The 15,475-nt window shown below is 36.4% G+C and overlaps 1 protein-coding gene across 2 annotated transcripts in view; it reads right to left on the bottom strand.

Moving 5' to 3' along the window:
* Nucleotides 1–947: 947 nt before the first annotated feature.
* MAP3K7 (mitogen-activated protein kinase kinase kinase 7) overlaps nt 948–15,475 on the bottom strand; it is a 63,043-nt gene continuing 48,515 nt past the window's right edge. For both annotated transcript variants that reach the window (XM_056125161.1, XM_056125160.1), the window contains 4 exons: nt 14,480–14,585; nt 7,042–7,103; nt 5,638–5,753; nt 948–3,024 (listed from right to left, as the gene is read on the bottom strand). In XM_056125161.1, the coding sequence (XP_055981136.1) occupies nt 2,844–3,024; nt 5,638–5,753; nt 7,042–7,103; nt 14,480–14,585 (465 nt within the window). In that variant the 3' untranslated portion in view covers nt 948–2,843. The remainder of the gene's footprint in view (nt 3,025–5,637; nt 5,754–7,041; nt 7,104–14,479; nt 14,586–15,475) is intronic.

A 15,475-nucleotide genomic window follows, 5' to 3' on the forward strand; every position in this document is an offset into this window, starting at 1 on the left:
AAACAAGTTTAGAATAACAATCTGATTTTTATTACAAACAAAAATAAATCTAAAAAGCTCCCTTTAATTATACAGTATGCACAAGGATTTCTGCATCATCTTACATAAAATGTTCCAATAACAGAGGGAGAAGCAGAGCTTCCTACTATCTTAAGAGAGAAGGTGAAAAACACATACACTTACAGAAAAAAACTATTGTTTCACAGGAAAGGCCTATATGGTCTCTGGCTACAGGTAGGGTGAAGCTAGGAACAGAAAGAAACTTGGAGGAAAAAATACATTCAAAACTCTATAATACTTCAGCAAAAAAAAAAAAAAATCAAACATTTGTAAACAACTTTAAATTTCTCTTCAATATGTTGTGCTGCTATAAGGTAAATAATTCTTAACTGATCTTTATTTGACTCAAAAATGCTGTTTTTACTGCTGGGGAGTACTTCCCTCTAGTTTAGATAAAAGCTTTGTTTTCTTTCCCTGTAGGCAAAAAAAGAAATGCAATTAGGGCTTTTTTCAAGATTGTGTTTGAATTTTTTGGACTGGGGCCTTTAACCAATTTGTTTCCAAAAACTAAGAGTTCGAATAAACAGTAAAATCGGAATAAAAAGATTTGGCTCCCCTTAAACAACTATTTGAAGGTTTGATAAGTGAAAACATCGATGCAACTGGCTATGGATTTTAGTTATTCCTGCTCATCACAAAGGATAATCAGGTCTTAAAAAGTATGAGTTGGCAATGCAATTACTTAAAAACCAAGTAAGGGTGAACTGTACTTGTGTCCTGGGCAAATGAAATACTGAAAATTTCCAATAAATTTACTGTGAATATCCAACTGTTCATGAACTTTCTTTTTTTTTTTCATTTGGTACCATGACTTAAAACTACCATTTTCTTCCATTTATCTATTTAGATATTTTTATGACATGATTACAAGTAACAACAATTAAAAAAAAAACACTTTCCTTTACATAATGATATAGCAAAGCCACATTATTAACTAGGAATAAAGTCTGAGATCTATCATTCTAAATCCTACTGGAGAATTCAACTCTTAGCTTCCATGCCTAGATATATTTTGGGGTAACTAGAAAAGTCTCTAGAAACACTAAATCCCTCCTATGGAGTAACAGATGTACAAACAAGTAGCAGTGCTCTGAATGAGTTCTGCTTTTCTTTAGTACAGACTTAATTTTTCTGTGTCATTTTAATTTTACTATTAAATTAACATAATTTCAGATAAGTAATCAAATACTTTGGAAGGATAATTCTCCTTTTATCTTAAGTGCGAAGTGATGGCAGACATTTTATTTTCCAAACTTTCTAATGAAGGATTCTAAAAATGACCGAGTTCAGTACAAACTGCCCTTTATGTTTATTGCTTGTATACAAGGATATATGCTCAAACTCAGTGAAAGAGGGAAAGTGGAAGAAAAAATTACCTGCTTTAGCAATTTAAGAATAGTTTTGACAAACTTCTTAGATCAACTTGCTTATCTGAAATAGAGCAAAACTACAATACAATCACGATATAATTCTAATAGTCACAGCAATAATGCTTTCATTTAAAATTTCTTTTCATAAAATATTAATGCTATAAAAATGAGGTCGATGAAATCTTTATTTAAAAGTCAACCTGTACTGGTATCAAAATGTGGTTTAATACCAACTGAAAAAATAGAGCTTATATAGTCTATTATTTCAATGAAATTTTATCACTACTTTTATTTTCAAAGTTGGTAGCAAAGATACTGTTTACAATATAAATTTTCTTTATTTAAGTGTTAAAATTCCCTTAAAAGAGTTGAAAGGCCGCAGGCATTCCGGAATGGGGCTTGCAAAAGAAAATCATTTACTCTATTATCAGCATCATACTTGGTGAGTTTATATTTACTTCTTCAACTTCCTAACTTCTGATCTGTCAGGCTTTTAATCATTTGATATTAAAATATTACATTAAAAAAAAAAACTAAGGCCAAGTCTTTTAGCTGGAGCAATTAGTTCCATATCCCAATACTTCTTAGTTTTCCAAATACTGACTAAATCCAATAATTAATGTAGGAAGGAAGGATCAATTAAGGTGGATCGTACTCATTTACCTTTTAATTTCATTTAAGAGATATTAATGAGTCATAAAAGCTTTACAGAGTTAACACACACAATCACAGAATTAAAAATCTTTACACCATAGAGTTCCATTTTGTTCAATGCTACCAGTCAACTCTCAATCTAATGAAATATGCTTTTATTAAATACAGCAGCTATCACTTACCTTTAAATATTTTATGGATGGAACTAAGTTCAGTACTGATCCAAGGATGTTTGCATCAAGCCCTCACTCTGAACTATCCCTACAGGTCGTGCATTTATAATGTACCACCAATTATTCTAGATTTAAAATACCCTGTTTTTTACTTGGCATATACCATCTTTTAGACAAAAAAAAAATTATTATTTTGAGATGAGATACAAGAACAAATAATTCTTGAGGTTCCACCTCAGAAAAAGGCAATGTTTGCACATAGCAGCTAGTTTGATACCCCTTGTTATTTTAGACTAGCCTCCACACAATGAGCATGCATATATAACCATGGTTCATTGCGTCTGCTTTGAAGTTGAGAACTGCTGCTCTTTCAAGTCACAGATGCCCCCATTTTATGCAAGGAGACAAGTGAACTGTATTTCCACCAGAAGAAAGGAAAACAAATGATGAAACAAACGCAGCAAATATAGGCAATTGGCATTCAGAACACGCCAAAAAAGCTAACACTCATTAATTGTCAATATAAGAGTTTTTTTTCCTTAAAAAAAAGTCTTTGCATATTTCAAAATTAATCAGTTCCAGAGAATCATGAAGTGCCTTGTCGTTTCTGTTGCTGACTTCTGATGACCTCTAGTTGTTTTTTGCACTGCTGGTAGTAAGTAGAAAGGCTTTTGTTTTCATCCAAAAGCTTTTTATGTTCCTGTACCAGACGAGATGTATTTTGCTGGTCCTTTTCATCCTGGTCCAGTTCTGCAACTAGTTCTTGCCTAAAAACAAATAGCACACAATAAAGTATTACACATGATGGAAAAATTCATGACTTACTAGCTGGATACACAATCAATAGATTTTCATTCAGGATTTGTAGTTAGGCAACTTAGACATAGATCCAACTATAATAGGCTGAAATAGCAACTATTACCCATTCTTCTAGTCTAACTACACAACTTGCACTGAAAACAGATAAAATGGAACAATAAAAGTTTCGAGAGGACAGGGAGATGGTATAGTTAGTCCTTGCATCCAGATGTTTGATCCTTGGCACACATGGTCCCTCAAGCACCGCTCAGCTGGCCTGGATAAGCCACTCCCCACTTCCCTGGCGGTCACCAAAGTCTGAGCAGTGCCATACCCTCAGCCCTCACAATGAACTGCTGAGGTCTGGCAGGCCAAGCTTGACTAGAGATCCCTGAGCAACCTGGGGAGACTGAAACAAATGAAAACAGTTTTAGAAAATTTAACTTGGTATTACTGCTTTTGTGCAGGAAGGAGAAAGACACTGGGAAAGGCTTTGTCTTCCACGGGGGGGGGGGGAACAACCCGTGAAGCTTTGCTATTCACTCTATTTTTTTAAAATTCTGTACATCTGGTATTTTAAAATTCTGTACACGCTTTGGATTACAATCCCATCTAAGTACATTTCAAAGTTGAAGCTACAGATTATTTATCAGGTCTTTAAAATATGCTATTTAACTTAAATTACCCTCACCTTTTCTTTTCTTTTCTTTTTTTTTTTTTTTGGTTTTTGGGGCCAACCTAGTGGTGCTCAGGGCTTACTCCTGGTTCTGTGCTCAAGGACCATCGGGTGGGCTCAGGAACCAAATGGGGTATCTTTCTGGCCCTGAATCTTCCCTATTTTAAAAGTGGATACAGAGTATCACTATTAAACTACAGTTTAATAGTGATTTTAACAATTTCAGAAAAATACCCTCAGAATCTTGATAAACTGCCTGAGTTCCTAAAATCAAGGCAACCAAATATAACTGAGAAATGAAAAGACCTCAAACAAAATACATTCCTAGTATTTCTCTCTTAAAAGTATTTAAGATTCATTAGAACTGTCAAGAATTTTCACCTCTCCCAAATTTATAATTTTTTCCAGTAAGGAGCTCCTCTATTATTATAGTATAAAGAAGATATGTTAAATATGTAAAATGAGAAATAGTATTTTAAAAATATAAAACACCAGAAGCTTCATAATTAGTTCTAAAATTTGCAGACACTAATATTTAATTTTCTATCTAGCTTAACCTTAAGATTTGCTCGAGCGGGCCCAGTAACGTCTCCATTGGAGACTTTGTTGTTACTGTGTCTGGCATATCGAATACTCTCGGTAGCTTGCCGGGCTCTCCGAGAGGGGCGGAGGAATCGAACTCGGGTTGGCCATGTTGGCCGCTTGTAAGGCAAACGCCCTACCCGCTGTGCTATCGCTCCAGCCCGACCTTAAGATACCAAGCTGAATTTGCTTAAATCATTCTATCAGCAAATTGTAACAAAACCATCCTCAGCTCCCTTTTAGAAACTCTTTATAAATTACTCAGGAAAGTACAAATTGCATTTATTTAGATTAAAATTGACAGAAAAAATTCTACTACTCTTATAAATCCGTTTCAAAGGTATAAAATTCCATGTGGATCACGCTTAAGAAAGCGAAAGGACTGCAAATAATCCATTATGAAAACTGGATTATATTTCTTTAGAAAGGAGATCAAGGCAGTCTACATAATTTTTTGAAAAACATCCGAGTATAAATTTCTCAAAACTATTAAACATTAATAAATATGAAACAAAACGGGCAAATAAGTAATACCAGTTCCGCTAAATCCATACCTGGAGAAACTATTTCTAAGATACTAATGATTAGTATATTAAATTATTTTACTGATGATAAAGGGAAAAATATAATAAAATATACGGGCTGGAGCAGTAATACAGCAGATAGGGTGCTTGCCTTACACACTGTTGACCTGGGTTCTATCCCTGGCATCCCATATGTTCTCCTGAGTACTGCCAAGAGTAATGTCTGATAGAGCCAAGAGTAACCCCTGGGCACTGCAGGGTGTGGCCCAAAACAAAAACAAAAAATAATAAAATATAAGCAGCTTTTAAATTAAAAAAATCTGAGAACATAAAACATATTCTTATGGGGCCTAGCAAAAGTACAGTGGTTAGAGTGCCTTCCTTGCATGTGGCTGATCTGGGTTTAATTCCTGGTACCACATATAGTCTGGCAAGCACTGACAGGGCAGAGCCAGGAGTAACTGCCGGGTATGCACCATTCACATCCGCTCCCACCCCCCCGCAAACAAAACAAAACAAAACAAAAAAACACCCAACAGCAAAACCATATAGTTATGTAGCAACATTTCATTTTCCTTAGTACTACTATTTGATAGGTATAGGAATTGAGTTTTTTTCTGAAAAATAGCCTACAGCTGCTTAATTAACAAGTGTGAACATAAATCAAATCCACAGGTTGGAAATGTTTAGTAATTCTAGATACTATAACATTTTTATACCTACAAACAATATAGCACCTTAACATATTTCACTCTCAAAATAATGATATTTGTGTCCTTATTCATAAAAATATAACTTACTTTCTTTGTAATAACAAAGCAATTTCTGTCTGAACTTTCATATATTCTTGTGCCATTTTACAATGCTGTTCAAACACTGCCATAGATTCTTTGGAGTTTGGGCATGGTGCTAGAGGCTGAAAAAAAATGAGGAATGTCAAACATAATTAAATAAAATTTCAATACCTAGTTAATAGTTAAAGCAGACTGTGATGTACTGTTAAAGCATTAAAGCAAGAATATTTTATAAGTGCTATAAATCAAGAAAGCTTCAGTGTCTTTTCGTCCAGGTCAGTAAAGAACTTAAATTTATACTTAGTATTCTAACACTTTTGTTGTAATAAAGAACAATGACTAGGAGTTGGAGCGACAGCATAGTGGATAGGGCATTTGCCTTGCACGCGGCCAACCTGGGTTTGATTCCCGACATCCCATATGGTCCCCCGAGCACCACCAAGAGTAATTCCTGAGTGCAAAGCCAGGAGTAACCCCTGTGCATCGTTGGGTGTGACCGAAAAAGCAAAAGCAAAAGCAAAAGCAAAAGCAAAAGCAAAAGCAAAAAAAAAAAAAAAACCCAAACAAACAAACAAAAAAAACACAACTGTAGAGCTTTGCTTCTGGTTCTACACTTCACGCTGGCAAACTATAGTATACCAAAAGATATTTTCATACTTGGAGGCAACACTGAAGTGTATTAGTTCTATTTTCAGTTATCATGAACATGATAATGTGTCAAAAATATCTTTATTAAGTGTAAATATGAAGCAAATTTGTTTGTGCCTGCTAAGGCGGCAGGCTTAGGGGCAAGTGGGGGAACTGGGGACATTGGTAGAGAGAAGGTCATACTGTGGTGGGACTGATTTTGGAACACAATCCCCGAAAACTGTATGATGAGCAACTTTGTAAATCATGGTGTTTAAATTGAAAAATCTATTACGTTTATACTGAGTTTTACATTTAAAAGTACTAAAATGAAAGAGCAGAAAAATTCTTGGCAACCTTGAACAAAGATGTATTTTACAATGGCTGCTAGAGAAATAACATTGGATTTTGCCAATTTAAAATCTGATTAAAGAATTGTTTATTTAAAAGTTTAAGAGGCTGGGCCAAAGAGAGTACAATAGGTAGGGCACTTGTCTTGAATGTGGTCAGCCCAGGTTCAATCCTAACAATACATACACCTAGTTCCATAAATACTACCAGGAGTGACTCCTGAGCACAGAGCCAAGAGTAAGCCCTGAGCAGAGTCAAGTGTGAGCCAGAAATAAAAAGTAGGTAAGTATATCAAAAATTTAAGGTCAATTAAAAGCATATTTAATTATATTTAATTAAAAATGAATACATATAGTAAGATAGGCACGCAATTAAACTTTAAATTCTCTAAAAGGAAAAAAGTAAATATTCACTGAGAAAGCACTACTTTACCTGTAATTGGTGATCCAGTGTTAGATAGGCCATTGGGATAGAGTTGTCTGAGCCATTGGTATCTGGAATTAAAGCATGTATTTTATCTCATAATTGTAAAACAAGCAAGAAAGGATGCATCACTTTTCTTCCAAGTAAAAATACATAATAAAAAGGTATTGCCATTGGCATTATTAAATTAAAAAAAAAAACCAAAAAACTCAGAAATACAGGACCTTTATAATTTAAATTTAGTATTAACTATTACTGCATCTTTCTTTTCTCAAATATGCTATGTTTACTGTAAGGCTTTGTCAGTTCTGGCAATATACTTTAGCAGGAAAGAGGCAAGGCATTCTTTTCCAGTGGGTCACCTTCAATTTGTATGGATTTTAATGTGAGCCCTCAGTTTGCCCATTATTAGGGAATCACGACAAAAAATGAAAAATATTTGTGATGGGAGTATATTACACAAATGAGCAGAAGGGCAATTATGGTTCAATGTCATATCCTAGTCAATGGGTTAAGTTGATTTGATAAAATTGTTCAGCCTTGTTTGTATTTCGTAAGTTAAACTAGCCTGAAAATTTGCATGAGGAACATAATATGGTATCTTTCTAGCATTATACATGTATGTACTATAGTTCCAAAAAGCATCTGTGAACACAGATTTTTCTATTTCAGACAAAGTTGTTTTTCCACTGCTCCGGAATAAAGGAGTTAAAGTGAGCTGTTTCTCTGATAAGTTAACTCCATGAAAGAGTGGTAGGGATAAGATCATAAAAACAAGACATTGTAGCCAATAAAAAAAAAAAAGTTTGATGGCTCAGTAATCTAATTTATTGCTGAATGATAATTTTTTCTTCTTTCCTGAGAATGTGCTTGCAAGTAACAACATAATGCTGGCACATGTTAAACATTCAGCACATAATAATGGTGATTACTATTAATACTACTGATACCAAATAAAAAGTAGAAAGAAAGGCTAATATTAAACAGTCAAGCTGATATTTCAGGTTGCATAAGTCACGTTTACTAAACACTGGACTGCAATAAAGAAAGAGTAGCAGGGCAGGAGTGATGGTGGAGAGGGTAGGGTGTTTTCTTTGCATGAGGCCTTAAATTTCTTTCTTCAATTTAACATTTCCACTCCTATTACTTTCTTAAATATTTCATATTATATATAATTAAACTATTTCCTGTATCTGATATGTATTTCAGAATTGTAAAATACAAGTTTTACAGTGCTCTGGAGAAAAAAGTCCAAGGATTATGTTATTCAAACAATTAAGGCACCTCAATGGTGAGATATTTTTTGCGTGGGGGAGGGGCACAGATACTACTTAAAAAACCACCTCATACACCCTGAGTTTCCTTGATATAGAATGCTATCTATTTGTTGCTATTTGACTAAAGACTAAGTCTCATTATTTCACAAAAATATCAAGGATTGAAGCTGAATCAAGAAGATATAGAGTACCTGAATAGACCTATTAACATAAAGGAAATTGAAACTGTAATCAAAAGTCTTCCCAAAAACAAAAGCCCAGGTCCAGATGGATTCACTAGCGAATTTTTCCAAACATTTAAAGAAGACCTATTACCAGTTCTTCTCAAGCTTTTCCAGGAAATTGAAAAAACAGAAATCCTCCCAGTTTCTATGAAGCCCATATTTCCCTAATACCAAAAGGAAACAAAGACACCACAAAAAAAGAAAACTACAGGCCCATATCCCTGATGAACACGGATGTGAAGATTCTCAACAAAATACTAGCAAACAGAATTCAACTACTCATCAAAAAGATCATACACCACAACCAAGTGGGATTTATCCCGGGAATGCAAGGATGGTTTAACATTTGGAAATCAATCAACATAATCTATCATACCAACAAAAGAAAAGATAAGAATCATATGATCATATCAATAGATGCAGAGAAAGCATTTGACAAGATCCAGCACCTGTTTATGATGAAAACCCTCGCCAAATTGGGGATAGAGGGGACTTTCCTCAATATAGTTAAAGCCATCTACCACAAGCCTACACCAAGCATTATCCTCAATGGGGAAAAACTAAGAGCCTTCCCCGTAAGATCAGGGACCAGACAAGGATGCGCACTCTCTCCACTACTGTTCAATATAGTACTGGAAGTATTTGCAATAGCGATTAGACAAGAAAAAGATATTAAGGGCATCCAAGTAGGAAAGGAAGAAATCAAGCTCTCCTTATTCACAGATAATATGATACTATACTTAGAGAACCCTAAAACCTCTACCAAGAAACTCCCAGAAACAATAGATCTGTATAGTAAAGTTGCAGGCTATAAATCAATACCCAAAAGTTCATGGCTTTCCTATATGCAAATAGTGAGAGAGAAGAAAACAACATGAAGAAAACAATCCCGTTCACAACTGTGCCCAGAAATTCAACTACCTAGGAATTAGCTTAACTAAAGTAAAGGACCTGTACAAAGAAAACTACAAAACGCTGCTTCAGGAAATAAAAGAGGACACAAGGAAATGGAAAAATATCCCCTGTTCATGGATCGGGAGGATTAACATTGTCAAAATGGCAAAACTTCCCAAAGCACTGTACAAATTCAATGCGATCTCTATTAGGATACCCATGACATTCTTCAAAGAAATGGAGCAAACACTCCTGAAATTTACATGGAACAATAAGCCCCCACGAATAGCTAAAGCAATTCTTGGGAAAAAGAAAATGGGAGGAATCAACCTTCCTAACTTCAAACTCCTCTACAAAGCAGTAATAATTAAAACAGCATGGTACTGGAACAAAGGCAGAACAGCAGACCAATGGAACAGAGTTAAATATACTGACATCTCCCCCCAAACATATGATCACCTAATCTTTGATAAAGGAGCAAGAAATGTGAAGCGGAGTAAGGAAAGCCTCTTTAACAAATGGTGCTGGCAAAACTGGACAGCTACATGAAAAAAAAAATGGGCTCAGATCTCTGCCTAACGCCATGTACAAAAGTAAGATCAAATGGATTAAAGACCTCAACATCAGACCGGAATCCATAAGGTACATTGAAGACAAAATCGGCAAATGATATTGAAGCTAATGGTGTCTTCAAAGATGTCACGCCACTGACTAAGCAAGTGAAAACAGAGACAGACAAATGGGACTATATTAAACTAAGAAGCTTCTGCACCTCAAAAGAAACAATGACCAAAATACAAAGACAGCCCACAGAATGGGAAAGGATATTCGCCAAATACACATCCGACAAGGGGCTGATATCAAGGATATACAAAGTACTGGTTGAACTCCACAAAAAGAAATCACCCAACCCCATCAAAAAATGGGGCGAGGAAATGAACAGAAACTTCATCAAAGATGAAATTCGAATGACTAAAAGACACATGAGAAAATGCTCTACATCATTAATCATCAGAGAGATGCAGATCAAAACAACAATGAGATATCATTTCACACCACAGAGACTGGCCCACATCCAAAACAAAAGCAACCGGTGCTGGCGCGGATGTGGTGAGAAAGGGACCCTCCTTCACTGCTGGTGGGAATGCTGACTGGTTCCGCCCTTCTGGAAAACAGTATGGACGATTCTCAAAAAACTAGAAATTGAGCTCCAATTTGACCCAGCAATTCCACTCCTGGGAATATACCCTGAAGAGGCAAAAAAGTATAGTTGAAGTGACATCTGCAGTTGTCTGTTCATTGCAGCACTGTTTACAATAGATAGAATCTGGAAAAAACCTGAGTGCCCAGGAACAGATGACTGGTTAAAGAAGCTTTGGTACATCTACACAATGGAATACTATGTAGCTGTCAGAAAGGATGAAGTCATGAAATTTACATACAAGTGGTACTACATGGAAAGTATCATGCCAAAGTGAAATGAGTCAGAAAGAGAGGCATAGACAGAGAAAGACTGCATTCATCTGGGTAACATAAAGTAACAAAATAGGAGACTAACACCCAAGAATAGCCGAGATAAGTACCAGGTGGATTACTCCATGGCTTTGAGGACAACCACACACGCTAGGGGAAAAAGCAGCTCAGATAGAGAAGGGAGCACCAAATAAAGGGTGTTGGGAGGTTCCTCTCAGAATGGGAAATGCGTGATGAGAGTAGACTATAGTCCGATCAAGATTGCCACTCAATATCTCTTTTGCAAACCACAGCACTCAAAAGGAGAGAGATAACAAAAGAGAATGTCCTGCCACAGTGATAGGGTGGGATGGGGGATGGGGGGAGGGGGGGGTGGGAGGGATACTGAGACTGGTGGTGGTAGAGAATGGGCACTGGTGGAGAGATGGGTATTCGATCATTGTATAACTGAAACCCAAGCACAAAAATCTGTAAGTCTACAACTGTACCTCATGGTGTTTCACTAATAAAAATTTAAGGGAAAAAAAATATCAAGGATTGTGCCTAATCTTACCTAACTGATCTCTTTCAACTAATAATAAAGTTGTATTTATATACCATAATGCTATATTTAAAATGCCAACTTTATGAATACTGTTAATGTCTTCATTTCTACTTACTTTCTATTTCTAATGTACTTGCAAAGGAGAAACTCTTCAGTGACTTCTGGCTACTCTGCTTTCCCTATACTACGCCTATGTATCTCTTTCGTATATCTCTTTCTTCATTTCCACTACATCATAAATAAAAGTACATTTTATGTGCAGTGGTTGTATTTTTCTCAGAAAATAAAGAGGAACTGCTCCCTCTTTTTTTTTTTTAAAGAAGTCTAGTAATTAACCAGGCTTTGATTATTAACCAAAACCCAACTACTCCCAGTTCTGTGCTTGGGGGTTCCTCCTGGTGATGCTCAGAGGAACCATGTGGTAATGGGGACTGAATCCTGTATAATACAATATATCCTTTAGCCCACTGACTTAGCTCTCTAGTCCTAACTAGATGCATGTACTTTTAATCTGCTCCTTGGTGAGTCTTCAAACAAAAAAAGATTTTCTTTTTCTACAATTTATTCTATCAGCTTTTCCGAGAAAAAGTATAAAGCTAAATGTGATAATGATGGGCTGGAGTGATAGCACAGCGGGTAGGGGTTTGCCTTGCACACAGCCGACCCGAGTTTGATTCCTCCACCCCTCTCGGAGAGCCCGGCAAGCTACCGAGAGTATCTCGCTCGCATGGCAAAGCCTGGCAAGCTACCCGTGACATATTCGACACGCCAAACACAGTAACAGCAAGTTTCACGATGGAGACGCTACTGGGCCCGCTTGAGAAAATCGATGAACAACGGGAGGACAGTGACAGTGACAGTGATAATGATAAATCACAATCTCAGCTTCTAAATTGTAATCCATATTATTTGAAAATGATTATATACCTATAACAGATTTCAAGGAAAGGATAAAATTTAGTTGTTATTACAACCTAGTCCTTGTATGATTTTAAGTTACTGGTATTGTGTGGTATTTTAGGTAACTGAAAATATAAATGAGAGAGGTTGAGAAGGGGGGTGATTACATGAAAGCTAAACACAGCAAGTAAATGTGAGCTGTATGTTGACGAAATGTATAGATATGTTAAGTTGAAGTTAAAAGGTCTTGCCACATAGAGTACCTGTGGTCTGGCAAATGCTACCATGTGAGAGTACTGTGTCTTTGAATGGTTTAGAAACTAAAAAAAAAAAAAAAGCTGATACTACCTGAAGACTAATGACAAAACATTATAATGCATTCTGTACATGTACTGATTTATGGTGAATGTTCTAGTATAGCATTTCTTAACCAGCAGTCACAGAGTCCCCAGGATATCCCAGACAACACAAGTGAAAAATGAAGGCCAAGGCATGATAGTAGCAGGATTATGCCAGAGAGAGAGCGGGGGGAAACACAATAAGAGAAAAAGGTTAAAGGGGCCCCAGTCAGAGAAACACGAAGACTAACAATAGTGAACTGTTCTGGACGGTACTAGGATTGCTGTGCTAGGGATGAAACTGGGAGGAATTTTTGCCACCACTAAATTTAAACTTACTAAAGCTAGTGAGTACAAGCCCCGGCTAAACATAGTTCTTACATGACACAAACAAAAACCACCCAGGACTCTCTTAATTTTTTTAAATTATGAAATTGACTAAATCATGCCAAATATCTTTAAATATTTGTAAGCAAGTATTTTAGTTTGTAAAGCTGGATAGTTTATTTGAAATTCCACTATTAATATGATTGATTTTTGTATATAATCCCAAATGGCTTAATTTTCCAAGGTCTAAGAGATCATCTTTCTCTCTATGATATAATAACACATAAATAATTTTTATAGAAGTAAAATTCTGAGTATTTATATATTGTCCAGGGACATAATTTCCTCCTGGCCCATGATGAAACCTTTAGACCAGTAGATTTCAATATTAGTATTTTCACTAGAAAGCTAATTCAAGCTGAGAGGTTTAATAATGGTGAGCAGGCTTTTTAACGTTTAGTGAGCAGAATATTTGTGCAACTGAAATGAAGACTCCTTACCAGTAAAAAATTATTCAAAACATCAGAGGTCAGAAATTTTTTTTCTCTCATGATACTTTGTACGTTTAAAACAAAAGACCAAGATAAAAAAAAAAAAACCTATTTTTACTACTGTGCAGGTTTTAGTTATTTAAAAGTTTATTTATTTGGGGCTGGAGAGGTAGTATAGTGGGTAGGGCATTTGCCTTGTATGCAGTCAACCAAGGTTTGATTCTTGGCCATAAGCCTGCCTGGAGTGATCCCTGAGTGCAGAGCCAGGAGTAAGCCCTTGAGTATTGCCCCCCACAAAAAATAAAAAGTAATGATTTTACTATGCTACCTGGTGGGATTATCATTTAACGGACAATCACAGACCAAAGTATCAAGAATATGCTAACTTCCTACCCAGATATAGATTAAAAAAAAATCTTCAAAATATGTGGATGCAATGTAGTGGGAAATTGCTACTCGATTATAACTACCTTGCTGATGCTTTCTACCCATTCTCTCTTAAATCTTTCAGTCTAAGAGGAAAAGTGTTACTTCCATTTTATCATGGCATAACTAAGGCCTTAGGTAACTAAGACAGAATATGATTATAAACACTGTAGCTGGCTGATGGGTACTGAAACTGGAAGGTTTATTTAATCCCAAACCAAAAGTTATGGAATAGAAGGTATGATGGTAATTATATCTATTATCAAAATATTTCTTAACCAACTGAACATCTTGGGTTTTAGCCTGTTATTCAATATTGAGTAAAAATAAATAGTTGGGCAACCCCCCCCCCCCACAAAAAAAAACGTGGATATATATGAGGAAAAGCATGGAGTACAACTGGTCTCCACTTCAGTATCGAAAAAGCATTTTAAAGTTTATTAATTGCCCGCATTTAAAAAGATATAATGATACAAATGAAACCAAAACACATATGATGAACTGTATAATTATAACAATGAAATATAATGTGGCATTATAAATAAAATATAACCTGTGGCATCATCAGGGGTCCAGGGGTGACTTCGAGCTGGCTTTTCTGAGGTTGGTCCTGAGGTAGTGATCATTCTGACACTAGGACTGGAAGACCTACTGCTCACCTGGAGAGATAAGAACAAAGAAAGGTAATTTTTGATTAAAAACAACCTCATCGAGAGAACACAAGGGATTGCCCTGCCACAGAGGCAGGGTGAGATGGGAGGGGTGGGGGTGGGAGGGATATTATCCATGATGGTGGAAAATGGGCACTGGTGGAGGGATGGGTATTTGATCATTGTATAATCGAAACCCAAGCACAAAAAATTGTAAATCTACAACTGTACCTCATGGTGTTTCACTAAAAATAAAGTAAGTAAGTAAAGGCCCTCCCGTTGATCATTGATTTGCTTGAGCGGGCCCAGTAGCGTCTCCACTGGAGACTTTGTTGTTACTGTGTCTGGCATATCGAATACGACACGGGGAGCTTGTCAGGCTCTGCCGTGCGGGTGAGATACTCTAGGTAGCTTGCCGGGCTCTCCGAGAGGGGCGGAGGAATCGAACTCGGGTCGGCCATGTTGGCTGCGTGTAAGGCAAATGCCCTACTGCCGTGCTATCGCTCCATAAAAAAAAAAAAGTAGGTAAACGGGGGGGGGGGGGGAGAGAGAGAGAAGGAGAGAGAGAGAGAGAGAGAAAGAGAGAGAGAGAGAGAGAGAAGAAAAGTGTCTGCAATAGAGGCCAACTGAGGGGTGATGTGATGGTAGGAGGGAAGGAGGGAAACTGGGAACACTGGTGCTGGGCAACGTACACTGGTGGAGAGATGGGTATTGGAACACTGACTTAAACCTAATCATGAATAGCTTTGTAAGGGTCTATTTTACACTGATTCAATAAAAAAAATCTTTAAAGAAAAAAAAAAACAACCTCACCCAGATAAGTATCCTAGGAATAGTAATGTAAACATATTTGAAAGCCTAGTTGTACAAATAAATGGTAACTTTCAAAAACTGATGAA

Source organism: Sorex fumeus, unplaced genomic scaffold (assembly GCF_029834395.1).
Source record: "Sorex fumeus unplaced genomic scaffold, SorFum_2.1 ptg000054l, whole genome shotgun sequence".
Taxonomy (NCBI): Eukaryota; Metazoa; Chordata; class Mammalia; order Eulipotyphla; family Soricidae; genus Sorex; species Sorex fumeus.